The 24126-nt window shown below is 38.2% G+C and overlaps 1 protein-coding gene and 1 long non-coding RNA gene across 23 annotated transcripts in view; one reads left to right on the top strand and one right to left on the bottom strand.

Annotated features, from left to right (window-relative positions):
* LOC110439935 (uncharacterized) overlaps nt 1-13206 on the top strand; it is a 329391-nt gene extending 316185 nt beyond the window's left edge. For 5 of the 18 annotated variants that reach the window (XR_015495924.1, XR_015495936.1, XR_015495934.1 and 2 more), the window contains 2 exons: nt 1712-1858; nt 7345-7945. This is a non-coding gene — a long non-coding RNA (uncharacterized LOC110439935). Of the gene's footprint in view, nt 1-1711; nt 1859-3803; nt 4011-7344; nt 7946-8651; nt 8722-12668 lie in introns of those variants that run through there. The other 13 variants (XR_015495901.1, XR_015495928.1, XR_015495944.1 and 10 more) reach the window with 6 other exon arrangements.
* LOC147836041 (uncharacterized) overlaps nt 1-24126 on the bottom strand; it is a 305239-nt gene that overhangs the window by 16947 nt on the left and 264166 nt on the right. For 2 of the 5 annotated variants that reach the window (XM_087261524.1, XM_087261525.1), the window contains one exon: nt 10924-11569. The exons of 1 other annotated variant lie outside the window; for it this stretch is intronic. In XM_087261524.1, the coding sequence (XP_087117650.1) occupies nt 11421-11569 (149 nt within the window). In that variant the 3' untranslated portion in view covers nt 10924-11420. Of the gene's footprint in view, nt 1-10913; nt 11570-24126 lie in introns of those variants that run through there. 2 more of the 5 variants (XM_087261523.1, XM_087261522.1) reach the window with 2 other exon arrangements.

The following is a 24126-nucleotide window of genomic DNA, read 5'->3' on the forward strand; positions in this document are numbered from 1 at the left end:
CGTTACTGCAGAGAGAGAAATGCCATCCTGCTGTTTCCACAGAGCTGTTCTGTTTCTGTTGTTGGGCTTCCAAATGACACGACCCAAACACAGAAGTGCTTACAGTTCAATATTAATTATGTTCCAGAGAACTATAAAATACATAGCAAGCATGATTTGACAAAACACAGCTTCCAGAATCTCTCCCAGTTCAGTGCTGGATTCAGTTAAAATCTCCTCAAAGATGGAGCAAGGAGACGCTGTGAACTCTGAGTCATGACCTGTAAGTGTTTTTATTTGTTAAAATTGATCATGACATGTACAGTGTCTAACTTTAACGGTGTGTTGTAGCAAAGATGTAAACAACGGGAAATTATGGTAACCGCTAACGACTTAGCTAACGTTACAAATCCATATTTATCAAACGGCTGTAAACGCACACACACACATACACATACACGCACTCTTGGCCAGCACCTGCGTCTATCTGTGTGAGACGGCAGAATTTCTCTCTATAGGCAGCTATGCTATGCGTTTTACAACTCGGACAATAAAGTCGCAAAAGATATGTGAACGATTCATGTTACTTACACAGGCATATTCCGCATATGCATGAAAGACGTCCTGTAACGCATTGATTTAAAAAAAATACAGCAATGATTTCCCAACTGGAGTGTAACATCAAAAACAAATCAATCCAGGCTCACAAAGGTCTCATCTCACATCTTGTGCTTTATTCTGTCACCACAGAAAATAACTTAATCCGAGCATGAGAGAAAAAGAACAATAAAAATCTCTCCCGCGCACATGCGCTTCTCGTGTTACAAATACTTCATCGTATACACGCATAAACACACTAAAAGGCACAGAAACAGTTAAAGGAGCCGCATCCCATTTTCACTCGTTACAGACACGTGTTGACTGACTGACTGACTGACTGACTGTTTACACAAAACGCGCGTGCTTGTCAGGGCGTGACGTGAAGCCGATCGGCGTATCACAGCATATTATGATGATGACCAATCAGAGTCACTTGAGGGTGGGCCTTTTAGAGGAACTAGGAAATATGACAGTCGTTTTCATGTTAGCTGAGTAGCTGTGTATAATCAAAGTGAGATTTATGAAAAAATAACACGATTTCCTTCAAGTTAAACATGAGCACACATTGCTTTGCATCTTATTAACACAACCAAGCCTTAAAAATAACATTCTGGACCACCCCTTTAAATGTTCTCTCTGCGTACGCGTGGGTTTCCTCCGGGTGCTCCGGTTTCCCCCACAGTCCAAAGACATGTGGTACAGGTGAATTGGGCAGGCTAAAGTGTCTGTAGTGTATGACTGTGAATGGGTGTGTATGGATGTTTCCCAGAGATGGGTTGTGGCTGGACGGGCCGAAAAGAAAATTTATGAATGATTAAAACCTAGTGATTTGATTAAAAGTCAAATTACAATTAATTGATTGATTGAATGAAAAACTTTTTATGCTTGCTTGCTTGAAAACCTAAAACCTAAAAGCCTATGTACTTTTCTGTTACACTGCATAGAGTAAAGCCTCATAGACACAAATAGATGATTAAAATGAAGATTATGGGCACCTTCAGGCTGGATTGGCTGATTTTCCCCCCGGAGCTCTAAATACAGAATTGTAAATACTAAATGCTTTTCTATTAGTATGCAGTTTTATTGTTGCATAAATGAATTCATTGCCTTTTTCTTTCTTTCTCACCTGTAGTGAGCACACAGAATCCCAGAGCTGTTTAAGACCAATATTCAGGATTCAAGCTCATGGTGTCCACCTGGGAGACAGAGATGAGTATTTCACTCACATACTGTGCATGTGAGCCCACAGAAGAGCCAACTTGATAGACTCCATTACCCAGTAAGAGTTTGCATTTGTGTGTGTGTGTGTGTGTGTGATACAGACTCCATTACCCATGAATCTGCATGTTTACTCAGCTGTACCGCTGTTAAATACATTCCTTCAGTTTCCATCACCTGCTCCACCTGCTCAATACTTCTGTGCAATAACACACACAGATGCATTAGTACACACACACACACACACACACACGTATATGCACAGAATCCACAGGACACTGAGATTGGTGGCACAGATGGAATGTACAGTGATGCTTATAGCATTTCCATATTTACAACATATATCCAAATATGTAATATAGAGCTGGATGTAAATAAATATGAGAGATATATTTGCTGTTTAACATTTTGCTTATCATTAATATTACTACTACTTCAACTACTACTACTACTACTACTACTACTACTACTAGTAGTAGTAGTAGTAATAATAATAATAATAAAAAAAAATAATACTTTAATTATAAATATTACTTTCTGAATTCACTACTCCACACATCATCATACATAATAAATAAATATCATACATCCTACAGATAAAAATCCCCAGACATACTATTATATTTAGTATGCTATTTACTGTATATTTAAGTTTACTTTTTAATTTAATTTTATTTACATTCGACTCATTAAAGAAGTATCGGTTCATAACAAGTGTTGATTACAGAGATGAAGCAGTAGCAGTAAATTATTTTAATTGATCAATGAGATCCAATGATGGATTTTCAATCAAGTTGAGCACTAATGACGACATTGCGCAATTTACCAAAGCAAACCTACACACAATTATCAAATTTGTAATGCTCACCTAGTTTCAATATTTCCACAATGTTTGTGTTGGGTCACAGCAGCTACTCTCAGGGGAAAATATGGGCTAACAAAAGTATCCGGGGTTCCTCGATGCTAAGGAAAGATCCCGAATGCTCCCCCAAATTATATCATGCCCTGTGTGTCTAGAAGAATGAAAAAGGGCTAAACATAATTATGACAACCCAAATCATTAGCTGCTATGGATCAACACAGACAATGGACTTGGCAAAAAGTGGTTGGCTTTATTTATTATAAGATAAGAGGAAAAAAAAAATTTTATCACCCAAAATATTTTACAAATGTGTACAATAAATGCAAAATAAGCTAATTGATACAAACCTGATAGGGGGAAGGAAAATTAGCGATGCCAAATCAAAAAATATAGGATGACACACCATGGCTGAAGTATTACTTTAAGACAGGTATGTTTTAAAACTATTTTAGCAAAGCTTATGTAGATTGTGTTCTTTTTATGTGCACAGAGGTGTTGTTTAGCAACTGAAAATATCCGGCAAAATATTGACTTCACAGAGTATCTTTTACAGCATTGATAATATAGTCCGTCAAATAGACCTAAGCATTTGTTTAGTTGTTCAAATGTAAAAGGAGATAATGATGATCAGCAAGCACAATTGAAAACGAAAAGTCACATGTTGTTTTGGTAAAGTGTAATGTGAAACGATGACATAGTATTTCTGTTTTTAGCACTCCTTTTTTCTGATCTGATTTTTATTGTTGAAAAAAAAAAACAGATACTCTAGCGTTCTTCCGCCTAAGTGGCTTTACTAAGGTGAAGTTTGATTAAAATTCGCACATTCATTCATTTTTGAATGAATGCCTATGATACCCTCCTACTCTAACTTTACTTGGAATATTTGGTCTGAAATAATGTGTAGGAATGACTTCAAAACAATATTAGCACTATTTAACTGACTGTGAACATTGTTTAATAGTCATTAGCTGATTATATGATTTCACTATTTTGAATTTGCAAACAATACTTTAATTATTGAGGAGAAAGTCCAAATGTGCAAATATAAAACCAACTTTACCCCAATGACAGTTTTGGGGAAATATAATTTCTTCACCTGCTGGCCTGTCAATAACTACACTATTCCAAATGTGTGTCTCCTTAGAGATTTCTATTTGGTGAATGACATGAGGGTGAAGCAGTGGCGCAGTAGGTAGTGCTGTCGCCTCACAGCAAGAAGGTCGCTGGGGCACTGGTTCGAGCCACGGCTCAGTTGGCGTTTCTGTGTGGAGTTTGAATGTTCTCCCTGCGTTCGCGTGGGTTTCCTCCGGGTGCTCCCGTTTCCCCCACAGTCCAAAGACATGCGATACAGGTGAATTGAGTTGGCTAAATTGTCCGTAGTGTATGAGTGTGTGTGGATGTTTCCCAGAGATGGGTTGCGGCTGGAAGGGCATCCGCTTCGTATAAACTCTCTGGATAAGTTGGCGGTTCATTCCGCTGTGGCGACCCCAGATTAATAAAGGCACTAAGCCGACAAGAAAATGAATGAATGAATGAATGACTTGATCTAATGTTAGGTTGTCTAATGTATAAGGTTGTCTATAGCGTCAGTCTATTCGGTGCAGTTTGGTTTGTACGTTCAGGACTTAAGGAGGCGTGGATTTGGACGGCAAAAGAGAGATGTCAATTCCTAAGCTATTATGTAACGCAAGAATTCTGGCAGATCACCTACTGTACCTTTAAGCAGATTTAGTTCGTATTGGTCCACTCATGAAAACTCTCTGTGCCAATCGGAACACCTAGATTTTAGAAGGACAGCAGACAGCAAATCAAAATGGAAAAGGGAGGAGGGAACAACAGAGCAACACCCCCCAGACATGTAACAATAATAATAATAATAATAACAACTCTTATTTCATTTCATGTCTTTAAATACCCATTTATAGCAGTTGGTCAATCCAGACATATTTAGGAGGAGGTTATTTTACACGGCCCACCTGAAGTCAAAAGTTAAAAAAAAATTTAACACAGTAGATAAAAGACATGATGTGCACTTCACACTGTGTATTTTTACGCTCTCCTTACGCTGCGTCAAAGGCCAGCGTTTGTGTTTTGTGTCCATAACCTCTGTTTGACTGCTGATCCTCATAAATATCACCTGGTGTCTGAGCGCAGTTTTTCTTGTCAAAATGAAAAAATAACAAGTTGGGCTCTGTTTCGTACCCTGTGACTCATTATCCCAGTTAGAGAGAGACTGGGTGTCAGTATATCACCCTGAGAGCTCCATCACCTGACCTCAAACTGGGACCCCCACATACCTCAGTGTGTGTGTGCTTTATGACCTCGGAGAGCGATCTAAAGACCTCGGAGAGTGCAAGTGAGTTATGGGCAGACTCAGTGGTTCTTGGTGTATGTATGTGTGTGTAAGTGTAAATGAGTTATGGCAGGGTCCAGTGGCCGCGCTGATGAAGGGGCGTCCAAATTTATGGCTGTGCCAAGTTCACTACTTTGACTTGGATACAGAGCAGACCCCTAACTAGAGAGAGACTGACTGACAGCCCGTCAGTTACACTTTTAGTGTGTGTGTAAGTGTGTGTGTACTTGATTATGTATGATTCTGTTAATGGTAAACATTTTGTATTTGAAGAAGTTAAGGAAAAACAAAGCTGTTTACTTAAGAAGTTAATAATTATTAATAATTAATTCATTGACTGAAAAACATTTTTTTTAAATAAAAACAAAAAATTAGTTTTTTTAAATAACAGAATTTATGGTTTTAAATGTTTTAACCAAAAAGTCCCACTTGGTAGCATAAATGCTAAGAGAACATGGCACTAATTAAAAGACTATTAAACAGTCCACTGTGTGATCAGAGCTAAATGTGTTCCATTTGATAATGTGGTAACAGTTTGTACATTTTACCAAACAACTCTTGATGTGAGACATTTTTAGATCAAAATATTTTCTAAAAAAAAAAGCATGCCTTTCAGTGCTTCAGATCTTATCAGTGAGGGAAAGTGACATCAATTCCTATATATATATAGTTGTGGGATATTATTCAATCAATTTAAACCCAAAGTAAGTTATATATAACTGTGTGTATATAAATGTATGTATGTGTGTGTGTGTGTATATATATATATATATATATATATATATATATATATATACTCACCGGCCACTTTATTAGGTACACCTGTCTAACTGCTCATTATCGCAAATTTTTAATCAGCCAATCATATGGCAGCAATTCAATCTATTTAGGCATGCAGACAGTGTCAAGACAATCTGCTGAAGTTTAAACCGAGCATCACAATGGGGATGAAAGGTGATCTAAGTGAGTTCACTGTACTCAAATGGCCAACACAGTCACCAGATCTCAGTCCAAAAGAGCACCTTTGGGACGTGGTGAAACGGGAGATTCCCATCATGGATGTGCAGCCAACAAATGTGCAACAACTGCGTGATGTTATAATTTCAATATAGACCAAAATCTCTGAGGAATATTCCTAGTACCTTGAATCTATGCCATGAAAGATTATGGCAGTTCTGAAGGTAAAAGTGAGTCCAACCCAGCACTAGTAAGGTGTACCTAATAAAGTGGCTGGTGACTGTGTGTGTGTGTGTGTGTGTGTGTGTGTGTGTATGTGTGTGTGCGTGTGTGTGTGTGTGCGTGCGTGCGTGCGTGCGCGCGTGCGTGTGTGTGTGCGTGTGTGTGTATATATATATATATGTGTATATATATATATATATATATATATATATATATATGTGTGTATATATATATATATATATATATATATATATATATATATATATATATATATATATATATATATATGTTGTTTGTATATGACAATGACTATTTAGAGCTTTTATAAAAAGTAAAATATAATTTCTTGTAAAATATTATAAAATATACAGCAAAGTAATACATGATGGACAAATAAAAACTGCATAAATCAACATGAAATCATGATTTTCAGCTGTATAAGACACTCTTTTTTTGCAGAAAACACTATGTTGCAATGCTCTGTAACATCTTGTGATTTATTAAAATGATTTATAAAAATTTATAAAAATTATTTAAAATATAGGCATTTTAAAAAAGCTGAAAGAAAAGAAAATGATTGAACACAGACAGTACACCAAATGTACTTGTCATCATAAAATGCTACATTATGAGGACTAAATTCTCCCACAAGGATAGTGCATCCTGTAATGACATTGTGGGGACTGGTGTTTGTTTAACATAATGAGAAAAAATACTAAATGGTGAATATCTGGTTGAGTGGTTGTTTGAGCTGGTTTCAGTTTAGTTAAGGATAGAATAAGACAAGATTACCTCTTGTCGATGAATGTCCTCACAAGGTTTGCTGTACAAGTGTGTGTGTGTTTTTATGTGTCATCTATTTCCTGATATGGCCGAATGGAGAGAAAAAGAAAAACCCATTTATTTATAACATATTTGCCTACAGTATTAGGACTGTTTAGCAATTTATTTTTGTATTCTCTAAAAACAATGAATATTTGTTTTTCATAACCACAATTATAACAGATTTCACCCAATTTAATCATTTATTAGATTTTTATGACAAATTTAATAGATTTACTCACTTAGTTGACTTGATGGGGATTGTCATGTTACTCCTGTGTTTCAGCAGTCCTGCTGCAGTCTGTAATGATGTTTTCTATTTCTGTTTCAGAGACATTCTCACATAGACATGGACCACTAATGGGCATATCTATATTGGGATGTTTTGTATCGGACTACCAAAGTATGTACTTGTCTGTGTGTGTGTGTGTGTGTGTGTGTGTGTATGTGTGTGTGCTGTTTGTTTGAGGGCTCTTGGGAATGGAGAGAGAGGGAAACAGTGAATAAATAGCACACACAGCTATAGCCTCCCTCCTGTGTCTCATCGCTCAGATCTGATTGCAACATAAACATGGCGTCTCAATCCAGACTGGCCTTTCTAAACGATTTTTCACACAGCCAAACAAAGGGCTAGTGAAAGCGTAATGACCTACACATCAAAACACTCGCATGCACAAACACACACACACACACACACACACACACACACTGAGTGCTCAAAGCGGACCTCCTTGAGAGCTGACACGTTTTACAATGATGGCAAGAACACACTCATGAATATACAAGGCCCTATCAATTAATTATGAATTAAACATGTGCTTTGTTAGAATCATGAAGGGCTAGACTCTCACTGAAGAGCGATAAACAAGTAAAGAGTCATGGATGTGTACACTTTTAATCAAATAAATGCTTTTGACTACAAGTATATTTTCCAGCATTTACATTCTGATCATTATCAAAACACAAAACAATTGCATGATTAATATTTTTCGGAACACTAATACCTTATAAAAGTAGGATTCAAAAACGTATTTTTAATATATATGTATAGCAGTGCGATATAGCTGTATATCAGCACTGGTGGGAGCTGTGCATTGGTGTCCCACCAGTGATGATATAAAGTTACGAGTGTGATATTGTGTTTAGACAACAGTTTGACAGCATAATCGTGTATATAAAACAGAAAATCAAACACAGAGAGTCCAAAAATTTGTTTGTATATAAGGAACTACTTTTTTTCCGCCATTCATTCATATCGGCATCAGACTTCAGAACAGCAGAAACCGTTTCTAATTCACCAATGTAATTTTAGACCTAGTGTTTGAATGATTCTCTAGCGTAATGTCTAAAGTGATGATAAAACTGGTGATTTTGCTCACATTTTAAAATTATAAGGCTGAACAGGATGAAATGCCATCAGTTTTAAGACATTTCGCAGTATTTCTCTATTGCAATTGGGATATCACAATAATTAACCCTGAAAAAGCAAAAGCAAACTGAACATTACCAGAATACTATGGTATACATACAGCACTACGAAATACAAAAGAGAGATTAACTTTGAATGTCACTTGCCTATTTTATAATGAATTGATCAGCTGTAATTTGAAATTTACGCTGAGTTTTTCCTCCTCTAAGGATGTATTGCGCTGTCTCTGTCACCATTTTGTGGCGGAACATCAACCCTCCTTGCTCTGCTAAATGACAGGTGAAGCACTGTATCTCAGAAATTATAAATATTTAATATAAGCACTATCCTTATAAATAAACTGCATAGATGCAATCTAAACAACTAAATTCTTGACTAAAAAGACCTCAAAAGTACATTATGTTGTCCAACAGCTGCAATATTTGTCAAACTGTTGTGAGTTAATTGCTCTGCTGTTACTCTATGTGAGCGGAGTAATAAGAAGAGTGAGGAGGCTTTACTAGTGCTGAGATTGCAGAATACCCTATGGCTATCAGCCAATGAGATTTGAGAATTAGACAGAACTGTTGTATATACTGTATGTAAAAACTTGAATGAAAGTGGCAGTAAAGACATTTACTGTATAATGTGGCAACAATACTGTATTTTCAAAAAATCAACAATAAATAACTGAGCACCAATAATAATCGATGATAACATGTCAGCAAATTATGAACGAATTATGTACCTCAAAGCCTTGCATTACAGAAATGAATAATATTTTATAATGTAAAGATAGAAAATATTATTTTACAATGTTTTTATTTGTTTATTTATTGTATTTCTGTTCAAATTAATGCAGCGCTGGTGAACAAAAAAGGCTTCTTTCCAAACCATTAAAAAGTCTTATTGATTCCATACTTACTGCACGACTATAGTGTACATGTGCATGTGTTAATTGTGTTGCTCTTGTTGGACTCTTCAATGAGATAGTTTTGTCACCTGTTGACGTACCTGGTTGTAGGGCATCATGCCAGGCTCTACCAGGATTGCTCCTGTATCGGTTAAAGGACATCTGGGAACTCAATGGTGGGGATTTTTAGATGAGTCCGGGCTGCTCTACATTAGAAGCTAAAAATATACCAATTCTTCTGAAGTTGTGCCACAGGAAGACAGTAAACCCTTTCATTCTTTCCACCCCTCTCTTTTTTTTTTTTTTAAACAGTCAACAAATCCGTCATATCTGGAGAACAGGTGGCACTTCTTCTGTGTCCCACAGTGTTGAAACTCAACTTAACATTTCTGAACATCACAGAGATGCTGCTAACGCTCCACGTGCCCTGTGCTGTATTTTTAGAAAGAAGAGCTATGCTTTTCTTGGAAAACTGACTGGAGAGATTTACTGGGATGAAAATGAGGATGACTACGGTCAGATGAGTTAACTATGAAAGATAAATCTGAGAGAGATATCTCTCTCTATATACTGTATGCTTCTTTCTTTCTTTCTTTCTTTCTTTCTTTCTTTCTTTCTTTTCCAGTTTCTCTGTTGACTCAATTCAACAGTACTGCTACTGCTACTCCTACTACCACTAATAATAATAATAAAGTGGTGCGACATGGTGGCTCAGTGGTTTGTTACCTTACAGCAAGAAGGTGAACCCAGCGACTCCCGGCTGGGTCAGTTGGCATTTCTTTGTGAAGTTTGCATGCTCTCCTTGTGCTGGCCTGGGTTTCCACCGGGTACTGAATTGCAGCTAGAAAGGCATCTGCTTTGTAAAACATATGCTGGATAAGTTAGCGGTTCATTTCTCTGTGGCGATTACTGATGAATTAAGGGACTAAGCCAAAGGGGAAAAAAAATGAATGAATGAATAATAATAATGTTATTATTATTTTTACTGTTTTTATTGTTATTGTCAGTAATGTTTACATTGTTTGTAATATTTGTATAACGGTCATTATCATTATTATTGTTATGTTGATTATTATTTTTATTAATATTTTAAAGATTTTTGTTGCTGTAGTTATTAAAAAAATTCTAATATGAATTAATTAGAATTGGATAGGCTAAATTGTCCGAGTGTGTGTGTGTGTGAATTTGTGTGTGGATGTTTCCCAGAGATGGGTTGCGGCTGGAAGGGCATCCGCTGCGTAAAAACTTGTTGGATAAGTTGGCGGTGCATTCCGCTGTGGCGACCCCGGATTAATAAAGGGACTAAGCCGACAAGAAAATGAATTAATTAATTCATTAGGGAAGAAAAAGCCATGGATGTAGATTTCCTGCTTAGATTTGTCTTTCGTAGTTCAAGTTTAAGGTAAAAAAAAAGTTCTATTTACTGTATATAGTGGCTGTTAATGAATAGAAGTGATTTAAGTAATAGATCTAAAGGTCAGCTTTATTGACCTTTACTTGCTTTAGACAGTTTGTCTAGATTTGTGTTTTTTTGTGTGTGTGTGTGTGTGTGTGTGTGTGTGAGAGAGAGAGAGAGAGAGAGAGAAGTAGGTGTTGTGTATTTAATGCTTAAATGCGGTGTCTCACTCCCCTGTGATTGCACTAAAAATACCAATTAACCCAAACCAATTAGTACAGAGCTCTTAACTCCCGAACGTTACCCCCTCCCGCTCCTCCAATCTGTCCAGTCCTCCTGCTGTCTCCATGTGCATCTGTGGATGTGTATTGGGCTGCTTGTGGTGGGTTACTGTTTGTTTGTGTCTGTTTACAATATGTTAGATTGTAAGCTTAATTACCACTCCAGGATATTTATTGTAAAGAGTGGCCTGAAATCTGCGCGCACACACACACACACACACACACACACACACACACACACACACACACACACACACACACACACACACACACACACACACACATTCAAACAGACCCTCTTTGGCCATTAGTTTCATGTATGTTTGTCTTTCTGTCCCCCCTGGTGGTTAATGCATGGATGCCATTGAGCGGCTCAGTCTCATGTTTAAAGGTGTGATTAGACCTGATCTCAGATCAGAGGTCTGTGGGAGGAAATGTCCCACTGCTGTAGGGACTGTGCTTGTGTTGTCTTTGGCTTTGCTTCAAACTCCCACCGGCACAAACCATCACCCCTCTCCCTCTCAGCTGAAGTACAGTGCTGGCCGTATGTCATATTACCTAAAAAAGAAAGCAAAATAAAGAAAACAGTAGTATTGCTGTAAATGAATTCCGGATTGTCGTGGCTGAGGATGGACAGATAGGAAAGAGTGGGTGGAAAATCCTGTCTTTTCCAGATGAAAGTGAACCTGCGTCTTTCCTGTCTGAACTAATTATAGAAATAAACCAGGCCTCTCAAATAGATGCTTGATTTAGGATAAACTGATATTATATGCATTTATAAAAGTAAAGAGACAGTTCAACAAAAGTTAAGTAAAATAAATAAATAAATAAATAAATAAATAAATAAAAATGTCATTTTTGACACCTTCACTTTTTATATATTTTTTTCCTGTTGAACAGAAATTATACTGGTTAGATTTATCTTTTTCTTTGCAAGTCAGTTGTTTTCTGGTTGTTTGCAACAGTTCTTTCTATTGCTGAATCTAAATGGCTGATAGCTGTGTGATATTCTACTAGTATCAGCAGTATCACTTCTCACTCATCAGAGGACTAAATTCTCCTCAAAATGTACATTAGAAACTTTAAAAGTGTGAATATAGTTGTTTACACTACAAATGAGTAGTTTATTTATAAGGATAGTGCCCATTTGAAAATGTGTTTGGATGATTTTGGAGATCGCATTAGCTGCTGTTCAGTCTCTCATTGCCCACTGAGAGTACTCTACTGACAAACACTTGTTCAGAGTATGATGAATTTCCTTTTGATATTTAGTTGCAATCATCTGTTCCTGAACAAATAAATGTGACTGCAATGTTAGCATCTTTATATTGTTGTTTGTTAGATGTTATTGTCCAATAAATGACATTTTATATTAATTGCTGTAATATTTAATAAAATGTTTTTTTTTATTAGAAACTGCAGCATGATGTAGTGATTGGCAATTGACACTGCATTGTTTCGCCATCAGATGTGGACAGAGACTACATATTGTTAAGTTCACAGGCTTTAAGAAAGTAAACACATTTCTCAGCAGAAAATTTAAACTAATACTAAACAAAATCATCACAAAAAAAATCACATTTTAAGATGAACTCTCTATTGTATTACTATATTTGTCTGTATTAATCTGTTGTTTGCTTTGCCTTGGCTGCTTTAGGCAGGTGGGAGATGAGTCGGGGTGATTCTAAGGGCTCATGCACATCTGGGCCCACCAGAGATACTAATAGGGGGCCCAACAACCTCCAACATTTTTTTTTTCTCCCCAGACTTCAACAGTTTTTAAAATCTTGATGGTTCTTTGGATCTCGTCTGAAAAAAAGAACCTTTTGTTCTTATTTTCTATTGGATTCAGGGCAGGTGATTGACTGGGTCATTCTAACAGCTTCATTTTCTTTTCTAATAGCAATTAGGAGTTTCTTTGGCTGAGTTTGGGATCATTGTCTTGCTGAAATGTCCACCCTGGTTTCATATTTTGCTAACATTCATTTTCACTAACCAGGGACAGTGTTAACTTCTGAGATATTTCAGTGCTGTCTGGACTTTCCATGTCTTTTATCTCACTTTCTTCATGAGTTCAATACTATAACCCTGTGTAAATTGATTTTATTACACATTGCTTAATGTGTACATTAATTAGGTTTTCTTTGTATGTATGAAGTTACTTGCTACTGACATCTAATAAAAAGTCAACAGTACCTTAAGAAATATATTTTTTTAGAAGAATGATGAAGCATTCAATAATCATTTTACCTGCAGTAAAAATAAGATCAACATTTGAAGTAGATCAAAAACTTTCATCAAAGTTGTCATAAAAATATTCGTTTACAATAAGTATGCATGTGAGTGAGTGTGTGTGTGTGTGTGTGTGTGTGTGTGTGTGTGTGTGTGTGTGTGTGTGTGTGTGTGTGTGTGTGTGTGTGTGTGTGTGTGTGTGTGTGTAATTGTGTCACATTTTATATGATATGAACACTGAGGAAATATCTACAGCATAATTTGCAACAATAATAATATTTGTTATTAACATTTTTATCTTGTTATGTACCTGTTTTTATCTACCTACAGTTTAAGGTACACTGTCTTTCTCTGTTGCTTCGGGTGCTCTCATAAATGGCAATACATGTTACCTGTTTTATAAGGTTTTTGCTTTAGATCAGGGGTGGCCAAACTTTTTTAAAACATTTTTTAAAACATTTTATAATGAACTTATTACACTAAGCAATCCCATTTATAACACAAGTTCAATGCTGCATACACTAGTCAAGCTTACTTTGATTTGCTCGCAGATGTTTTTTGCAGTTTGCTGACAGTATTTGCACTTTAAAAGTCTGATTCATCAGTATTTAGTTGAATCATTTAAATTCCTGCTTTTTTGTAGCTCAGCAATAAAACAAAGAAACAAAAGTTTACGTTAAAATCAAAATGACGATCTCATTCAAAGGCATTCACTGCAACCACCTCCCCATCATTCTACTCTCTTTTCAGATGAGATGGCCAAATCAAAGATTACCATGAGCCAACTTTGGTACACTTTATTTTTACTTACTTCCATCACACTTTATTTTGATACACTTTAGTTTGTTGAATTTAAGTTACATTGCATCTACATCCCAACTAATTCTCATTAGATTATAGACTGTTAGGTTAAGGTTAGTGTAAGTTTTTTGCAAAGTTTCTTATAGTCAGTTAAATGTCTGTTGAAGGAGCAGTATTAACAGATATTAAGCAGTCAGTCTACTAATACTCAAGTGGACCATCAAAATAAACTGTTACCCTTCCTTTTTAAGGCCACTGAGAGGTAGTGCACGTTTTATTTAAAGGGGTAGTTCACCCAAACAATGAAATATACTCAGTATTTACTCACCCATCACTTGTTCCAAAGCCTTATGAGTTTCTCTTTTTCTCTTTTTTGTTGAACATTATAGAAGATATTTTGAAGAAAGCGTCCATACAGTAGCAACAAGAAATCCTATTGAAATCAATGGTTACAGGTTTCCAGCTTTCTTGAAAATATCTTCTTTTGTTTTTAACAGAAGACAGAAGCTGAAACAGATGTGGAACAAGTGAAGGGTGAGTGAACGATAACAGAATTTTCAGTTTTTAGTGGTGAACTAATTAATCAAAATAGATCCCACCTGTGGAAATGTAAATTAATGTCATTGTACATTGATTCATTTGAAGATGAGCATACTACATTTGAATTCTGTGCAGCCATATGCCATGACAAAAGAGAAATCAATACTCTGTTAAACGTAAAGAAAAGTCTCTGTCATTCAAAAAAGAGTTAAATTTATCCAGCTATGAAAAAAATGCCACAGTAGATGCATTAGCACTTATTAGCACGTGTTAATCCTGTATTAGCAGTCCCTTCACCTCCATCAGTTTCTCTTTCACAAGGGAAGCTGTGATTCGGGTGCTGTGTTGCACCCTGTCGTTTCTGTCTGTGTGTCATGTCATGAATGCTAAAAAGACTAAGATAGAGGGGCAAAAGATAAAGAAAGAGTAACATGCTCAAATTGTCTGTGATTGATGCCCTGACTGTCTCGCTCACTGTGTGTCTTTGTGACAAAATCAAAACATTTTGCTTTGGGAGCTCACAAACAGGCTGTATCAAGCAGAGAGGTAAATTAGCATCTTTGCTTTTGATTGCTAGCTGGGTAAGTTCACCTCACAGCCACGAGGCTTCAAAACAAAGCACCATTCCAGGCAGTCGTCTGACGTCAAACGCATCTGCTCGCTTGTTTGGGAGAGTGACACACAAGTAGACTGTAATGATTGCCTTGTTTTGTCATTATTATTTTTTTCTACTTCCGTCTCTCTCTCTCTCTCTCTCTCTTCTCTCTGTCTCTCCCTCTCTCTCACTCACTCGAGAAGAGACAGCTGAATCCAGCACTGCGCTTTCAGAACTTAAGGAGTTTTGAAAGTTAAAAGAGCTCTTTTTCTCAGGAGCCGGTCTGATGTTTCCTGCGCCGCTTTGGTGTCGAGACTCCCAGACGATGCTATTATGTGAGCGATGTTAGTACGACTCTGACAGCCTTCTGTACGCATTTGAGGGCTGGAATTGGCAGTTTTGTGTGTGTGTGTGTGTGCGTGAGCGAGCATCTTGCTTCTCTTAAGAAATACACTTTTCCCTCGCACGGTCTTTAAAGAACCTTGTTAAACACAAAAAGCACAGCAGCGAGGCTCATGCAAAGAAGGCAAGAAAGAAAGAAAAAGGAAACTTTCAAAAAATGTTTCTAATCGCGCTTGGCAGGTAGGAGGATGTCAAGTTGAATTTGGAGCGGTGTTTGCAATAGTGTCATTTAAGTGTTTAAAGTCTGACCTTGAGACGTTTCTTCTGTCTGAATTGTGTTAGCGCTTCTGCTTCTTTTTCACAAGGAGTGGAATCACAACATTGTTTATTCACTTTGATTTGTCAAAGATGCATGCAGGAGTATTGACAAAAGATATTCAACCCCCAGAACCAGATGTGCTCTTCCGAGACGCTGCTGATGCTTGCTGTGTGTCTCGTGTATCGTAGTTTCTTACTCTAGAGTCTTAAAGGGGAAATTCAGCCTGAAAGGAACATTACATCATTGTTTTCTCATGTGTTTCTATACCTATATGTCTACATGTATGTCTGTCTTATTTTGGTTATATATATATATATATATATATATATATATATATATATATATATATATATATATATATATATATATATATACACACACACACACACACACACACACACACACACACACACTACCTGTCCAAAGTTTGGGGTCATTTTTTTTTTTTTAATTATTAAAAATCGTTAAATATTCATTAAAATTGTAAATAATTGCTTATCATATGTAGTTTCTACTGAAATTATTAGTTCAGTCTTTACTTGCTTTTATTACTACTACCGTTAATAATAATACTAATAATAACAAAAACAACAATAATGATTAATATTAGAGTCATTTCTGAAGGATCATATGACTGAAGACTAGAGTAATGAAGTGGAAAAATTATCTTTAAAATCACTGATATAAATTATTAAAATAAATGATAAACTACTTGAATAATCCAGTAATGGACTCCATTATCTTTAATAGTAAATAATATATACAATAAACAAACTAACTGAGTACATTTTGAAAAAAAAGTTTTTTTATGCAAATTTTCAATTAATAATTAGTTCATTACTATTTTTATTTATGTACAGTATGCATAATTATTATTATTGTTTTTTTATATTATTATTATTTTAGATTAGCATCAATATGTATTGCTAATATTGACAAGGTGTTTTTTTTTCCTTTCACTTCCTTACAGTGAAGGGTCACTACAGTAGAATTAACCAATTACCATATTTACCATACCATTTTATAGTAGACAAAATATACAGATATAATGTTAAAGTACACACATGTAGATGTGTAGAAACTATAGATGTAATATAAAACAAGTCACGTCCATATGCTTTGGCACTTCAAAGAAAAGTAAAAGTATGCACATAAATGCAGATACATATGTGTGTGCATGTCCATGCTGTATGAAAACGGCACATACACACTTCTTTCCTTCCGTCTTACTCTCTCTCTTTCTCTGTGATATAAGTGTGTGTGATGTGAACTAAGGTTCCATATGTTTATGCAGAGAGGTCTAGTAGCACTTGATATAAAAGGTAACTGTGACATTTCTAATTTTCCATGCACCAGCCCAGTTCATTTTCTTCCCTGCTGCCTCTTGCATGCAACAGTAAGCCTCTAGGATTGACAATAATTACGCCAGCACGCAAAATGAAGAGCGTAATGTGAACACAGCTTTGCCATAATTGCCTTTTCATTATTTGCTAACAGTGAGCTATTCAGTCAGAAGAAAGAGATTGCACAGTAATTGGCTAACAATAGGAAGCAGGGACACTGTTCGGCAGCACTGGTAATTTTTGTGTTGCCGTGATGCCTTTTTTTTAATAAAAATCTGAAGCATTAAACTGTAATTTAAAACTACAATTTCCAGGCTGAATGAAAATGCTGGTATTACCATGAGCTCCTATTTAGAGTGGAACATCCTATTAGCTGTATTAGCAGCAGAGTTGGTTCCTTTCCATGTGCGCTGCCTCCAAACCAAATGGGATTTAGGCGGCTTTGTTTTTTGCCTGTCTCATTCAGATGCTCCTAGACGGGAATGCCACACAAACACAAACAGCACAACCTCACGCTCTCTGTGGTGACGTTTGATGAAATACGCTTCTGTAATTACAGTTTACAAACTTTCAATGGAAAGAAGCAAAGGCCAATTTACAGTCCTATGCTGTTTTTACAGAAAGCAGGAAAGATTATATATATATATATATATATATATATATATATATATATATATATATATATATATATATGTATGTATATGTATAATTATATCAAACATAAATTGAGCAAAATAGCTAACTAAATAGACAATAAACTACTTAATCTTATCTACTTTACACAACCACTATATTTATATTTCAAATTTTGTGTGAATAAGAAAACATCTTAACAATTGTTGTGATGAGTCAGAAGGCATTGAATCCATTTGCAAGCTTTATTAAGAGCACACATACAAACAAACACAAAGGGGCAATCCAGGAGACAGAACGTGGGACAGGCAAAAGTTCAAAGGCAGGCAGATATCTTACTGGTCAGAATAACAGGCTGGAGATCAGGGGCAGGCAGATGTCTTTCGTAATCGTAGAACAAGCACAGGGTCAGAAACACAGATCAGTCCGAAGCAGGGAGTATGGAACGCTCAGAAATGACAGCCAGGCAAATCAAGACTTCGCAACGAACCGGAGCGTGAGTGTGGTATATATACACGAGAGCTGATGAGTTGCACCTGGACCGTAATCAGTGCCAGGTAGCAGGGCTTATGGGATTTTGAGTCCGTGAGTCGAATCAGAATTCTGGCGATGGTTCCCTCTGGTGGTGCACAAGAGGGTTGGCATCGCCCTCATTTACAACAGAACCCCCCTCCTGCGAGCGGCTCCTGAAGCGAGAAGGCACCTGACGCCGGGGTCTACCGCGCTGTCGGGGGGCTGGTTTCTCTGGGAACCTTTGATGAAACTCTTCCGTGAGAGTTGGGTCTAGAATATCTCTAGCATTCACCCAGGACCGTTCCTCTGGACCGTACCCTTCCCAGTCCACCAGATATTGGAGGGCGCCACCCCGACGTCGAGAGTCCAGCACTTCTCGAACGAGGTAAGCTTCCTCGCCCTCGATCATGACAGGTGGAGGGGTCCTGGTTTCCGATTCCTCCTCAACCGCCTCCTCTCGTGGACCACCAGCGGGTTTGAGTAATGACATGTGGAAAGTAGGAGAAATACGATAATGATTAGGCAAGGCTAAGCGAAAAGACACTGGAGTAATCTGGCGTACAATTTTGAATGGCCCTACATACCTGGGACTGAGTTTGCGGCAGGGCAATCTCAGACGAAGGTCTCGTGTCGACAACCACACCCACTGCCCCGGTTGATACGTGGGTCCCTGGCGTCGGTGACGGTTCGCCTGAATCTCTCTCCTCCTGACTGCCCTCATGAGATGTCTGTGAGCCTGGTTCCAGACATCCTCACTCCGCTGCAGCCAATCCGTGACAGCAGGTAACTCAGTGGGTTCTCCGGACCATGGAAACAGGGGTGGTTGGTAGCCAAGAATACATTTGAATGGCGTAATACCCGTGGCTGGCTTTATTAATGAATTTTGTGCATATTCTGCCCACATCAGATAGCGACTCCAGTCGTGCTGTTGCTGATGACAGTAGGAACGTAGAAATCGAATGACTTCTTGATTCATACGTTCAGTTTGGCCGTTGGATTGAGGATGGTACCCTGAGGTGAGACTAACATTAATATTTAGATTTTTACAGAGAGCGGACCATACCCGGGAAGTGAATTGGGATCCCCTGTCTGAGACGATATCATCAGGTAAGCCAAACATTTGAAATACATGATTGCACAGGGCTTCTGCGGTTTCAAAGGCAGAGGGCAATTTGGGCAACGGTATTAGGCGACAAGCCTTGGAGAAACGATCAACCACCGTGAGAATGACTGTGTTGTTCTGGGAAACAGGGAGATCCGTAATGAAGTCCACCGCTATATGGGACCAGGGCCGTTGCGGAACCGGTAGCGGTTGTAACAGGCCAGCAGGGGTTTGGTGAGATGCCTTCGTGCTTTGGCAAATTTTACATTTCTGAACATAATTAATTACATCCTTCATGAGGGACGGCCACCAGAAACGGGCTTTGACTAACTCCAAAGTTGCAGTGATGCCTGGATGCCCCGAACTGGGAGTGTCATGAATATGGGTCAGTAATCTGGTACGTATGTTATTGGGTACAAAAATCAGGTGATTCGGACAGTCTACTGGAGGGTTGTTTTCTCGGTTGGCCTCTTGGATCTCGGTAAGTATGTCCCACTGTACTGGAGCCACTAGTAAGTTCGTATGAATAATGGTTTCATCACTAATTGGGGTTTTATCCTCTGATAGCCTGGATAGTGCATCTGCCTTACTATTTTTACTCCCTGGTCTATAGGTGACAATGAAGTCGAATCTGGTGAAGAACAAAGCCCAACGAGCTTGTCTGGGATTTAGACGTTTGGCTGAGCGAAGATATTCCAGATTCTTGTGGTCAGTTAATATGGTGAATTGCCGACTAGCCCCCTCCAGCCAGTGTCTCCATTCTTCCAGGGCTAATTTCATTGCCAGTAATTCGCGATTTCCCACATCATAGTTTCGTTCTGCGCTGGTCAATTTACGGGAGAAGAAGGCACATGGATACATTTTGGATGGTTGACCCTGACGTTGAGATAACACAGCACCGACTCCTGTGTTGGATGCATCCACTTCCACAATGAAAGGTAGGTCTGGATTGGGATGACGGAGAATAGGAGCTGTGGTGAATCGAGTCTTCAGATCGCTAAATGCTTGGCGTGCTTCAGAGGACCAGGATAGTTTGTGGGAATTTCGTTTGGTCATGGCTGTTAATGGTGCGGCTATTGAACTAAAGCCTCTGATAAACCGTCTATAGAAGTTGGCAAAACCTAGAAATCGCTGCAACTCCTTGAGATTCTGGGGTAACGGCCATCGTTGAACTGCCTGTACCTTCGTATCATCCATGGTAATCCCTTCTGCACTGATGACGTATCCCAAAAAGGCGATCTGTGTCTGGTGAAATTCACACTTCTCTAATTTGGCGTACAGACGATGTTGAATCATGCGTTGCAACACCATACGTACATGTTCAACATGTTCCTTCATCGTGTTTGAATATATGAGGATGTCGTCGATGTAAATGATGACCCAGCGATCCAGCATATCCCGAAAGACATCGTTCATAAAAGATTGGAACACGGATGGACAGTTTGACAGGCCGAAGGGCATTACCGTGTACTCATAGTGCCCCCTAGTGGTGGAAAACGCGGTCTTCCACTCGTCACCAGCATGGATTCTGACAAGGTTATATGCACTGCGAAGATCAAGCTTGGTATAATATCTAGCCTTTCTTAATTGTTCCAGGGCAGGAGGTACGAGGGGTAATGGATAGCGGAATTTTACGGTGATTTCATTGAGCCCTCGGTAATCAATACAGGGACGTAAACTGCCATCTTTCTTCTTTACAAAGAAGAATCCAGCTGAAGCAGGAGATGTAGAAGGTCGGATGAAACCCTTGGCCAATTCCTTGTCGATATATTCAGACATTGCCTTGTGCTCAGGTTGTGACAGAGGGAATATTCGACCCGTTGGAGGACTTGAACCTGGAATTAACTCAATAGCACAGTCACTTGGTCGATGTGGGGGAAGTTGAGTAGCTTTTTGTTTGCTAAAAGCTTCATGTAAGTCATGGTACTCAATGGGGATTAGTTCATCAACGAGTTCAGGTAACACATTGGTGGTTCGTAATGGAATTTTGTGAATGGGCTGGATGCACTGTTTCATGCATGACTCACTCCACTGCAATATCTGTCCGTCCCTCCAGGAGATATGAGGATCATGTCGCCTTAACCAGGGCAGTCCCAACACCAGTGGATGATTAACTGAATCAATAATGTAGAATTGCATTTCTTCAATGTGTAGAACACCAACTTGTAACTGTAGCTTATTCGTAATCATACGGATGCGTCCTTCACCCACAGGACGACCGTCTAGTGCTTCCACTGCAAGACAGGAATCATATGAGCTGAGAGATAGTTCGTGACATAAAGCAAATTTCTTAGATATAAAGTTTCCGGCAGATCCAGAGTCGACAAGAGCCGTAGTATTAATCATTCTTTTATCAAATTTAATAATCACAGGAATCAGTACACTGAAAAGTGCAGGAACATGGGAAGGACTCACCGATTGAACTGGTGTCTGAGGTCGTACGCTGCAGGTGGATTTCCTGTGCCCTGATTGACCGCAGTACAGGCATAGATGATTTTGCAATCGATGCATTCTTTCTTCATGGGTGAGACGGGTGAAACCCAGTTGCATGGGTTCATCAGGGGGCGTGTCACTTGAAACATGGAGCTGTGTGCGAGGATTTCTACGGCTGCGAATCAGATGATCAAGACGGATGGTAAGTTCAATGAGTTCGTTCAATTTCTTTCCTTCGTCACGGCAAGCCAATTCAGATTGTAGATTGGTATTCAGACCCCGTCTGAATAGTGTCTTCAGTGTATCCTCAACCCAGTTAGTTTGAGCGGCGAGAGTGCGAAATGACAGGGCGTATTCTGCAGCTGTGTTACGCCCCTGTGTAAGAGAAAGTAACTGCTCACCGGGGCTTCTCCCATCTGCTGGGTGCTCGAACACTTCCCGAAATTGCTTGAGAAAAGTTTCAAATGTGGGATAGTTACATTCCTCCTCCTTCCATATCGCTGTAGCCCATTCCAGCGCTTTCCCCGTTAACAGGTTGCATACAAAAGCCACCCGACTAGAATCAGTGGGATATAATGCAGGTTGTTGGTTAACAAATAGTTTGCATTGCAATAAGAAGCCTTTGCAGCAAGAAGGTGACCCATCAAACTTTTCAGGAAAAGCTAATCGGGGACTTACGGTAGCCGGAGCATTGGAGACATGCGTTGGTTGAGAAGCTGTCATGGTAGCAGGCGGGGTAACTGCAGGATTCGGATGACGGAGTTGCTGCATAGCTCTCACCAGTTCCTCCGTGAGAGAAGTTAGATGGGTGAGTTGTTGATGATGGGTGGCTAACTGAGTGGCTTGAGCGGAAAGTTCAGTCGAGACTTGTGCTAAAGCTGCTGGATTCTGTAGTGGCGAAGTCTTCTGTTGTGATGAGTCAGAAGGCATTGAATCCATTTGCAAGCTTTATTAAGAGCACACATACAAACAAACACAAAGGGGCAATCCAGGAGACAGAACGTGGGACAGGCAAAAGTTCAAAGGCAGGCAGATATCTTACTGGTCAGAATAACAGGCTGGAGATCAGGGGCAGGCAGATGTCTTTCGTAATCGTAGAACAAGCACAGGGTCAGAAACACAGATCAGTCCGAAGCAGGGAGTATGGAACGCTCAGAAATGACAGCCAGGCAAATCAAGACTTCCCAACGAACCGGAGCGTGAGTGTGGTATATATACACGAGAGCTGATGAGTTGCACCTGGACCGTAATCAGTGCCAGGTAGCAGGGCTTATGGGATTTTGAGTCCGTGAGTCGAATCAGAATTCTGGCGATGGTTCCCTCTGGTGGTGCACAAGAGGGTTGGCATCGCCCTCATTTACAACAACAATACACATAAATAAATTAATAAATAAATAAATAAACAAACAAACAAACCAGGCTAGTATGTGAAGTCACTTTGTAAAGTAAATCACTAATATCACGATTCACATTTTCTTCCCTTTTTTTATATAAATATAAATTTACTTTCCCATTTTTTTACATAAATGCTTGGGTTTTATATAAAAAAAAAACTAAATCTAAATTTTTAACAAAAACAAATGAACAAAAATAACCTGCTGAATAACATATTTAAATGAAATATTTAATCATTAATTATGACAACCATATTAACAAAACACAATAGTAATTTAGTTAAAGTAAAAAACACAAATGTAGTACATCTTTTTCTTCACTGTTAAATGTAGTAAAGCAAATATAAAACAAGAAAATAAAAACAAATGTTTTTAAAACAAAAATGACAACATAAACTTAGAAGTCAAAGACAATAAAGATCAGATTAGGGAGTGATTCCCTCTGTTCTTTTATTTGATTATTCTTAATTATACAATATAATACTATACACCTGATTTCCCCCAACTGCTTGCATTCACTAAGACATGACTAGCTATTTACTTTTTTTTATTTATTTTTATTTTTATTTTTTGTCCTTTTGGAAAGGCATCCGCTGCGTAAAACATGTGCTGAATAAGTTGGCGGTTCATTCCGCTGTGGCAACCCCAGATTAATAAAGAGATTAAGCCAAAAAGACAATGAATAAATGAATATTTATTAAGTATCTACTATTAAACAGCACATTATTAGACAGGACATGGACCTAACTTATGTATGTAGTCCTGTCATTGGCACAATATTGCGTTAGATCCATTTCTTTAACAAACACATTAGGTATTGTAGTACATCATTCGTGTTTGGGTTGTACAGTACTTGTGCATACATAAT

Source organism: Danio rerio, chromosome 7, assembly GCF_052040795.2.
Source record: "Danio rerio strain M-AB ecotype USA chromosome 7, GRCz13ab, whole genome shotgun sequence".
Classification (NCBI taxonomy): Eukaryota; Metazoa; Chordata; class Actinopteri; order Cypriniformes; family Danionidae; genus Danio; species Danio rerio.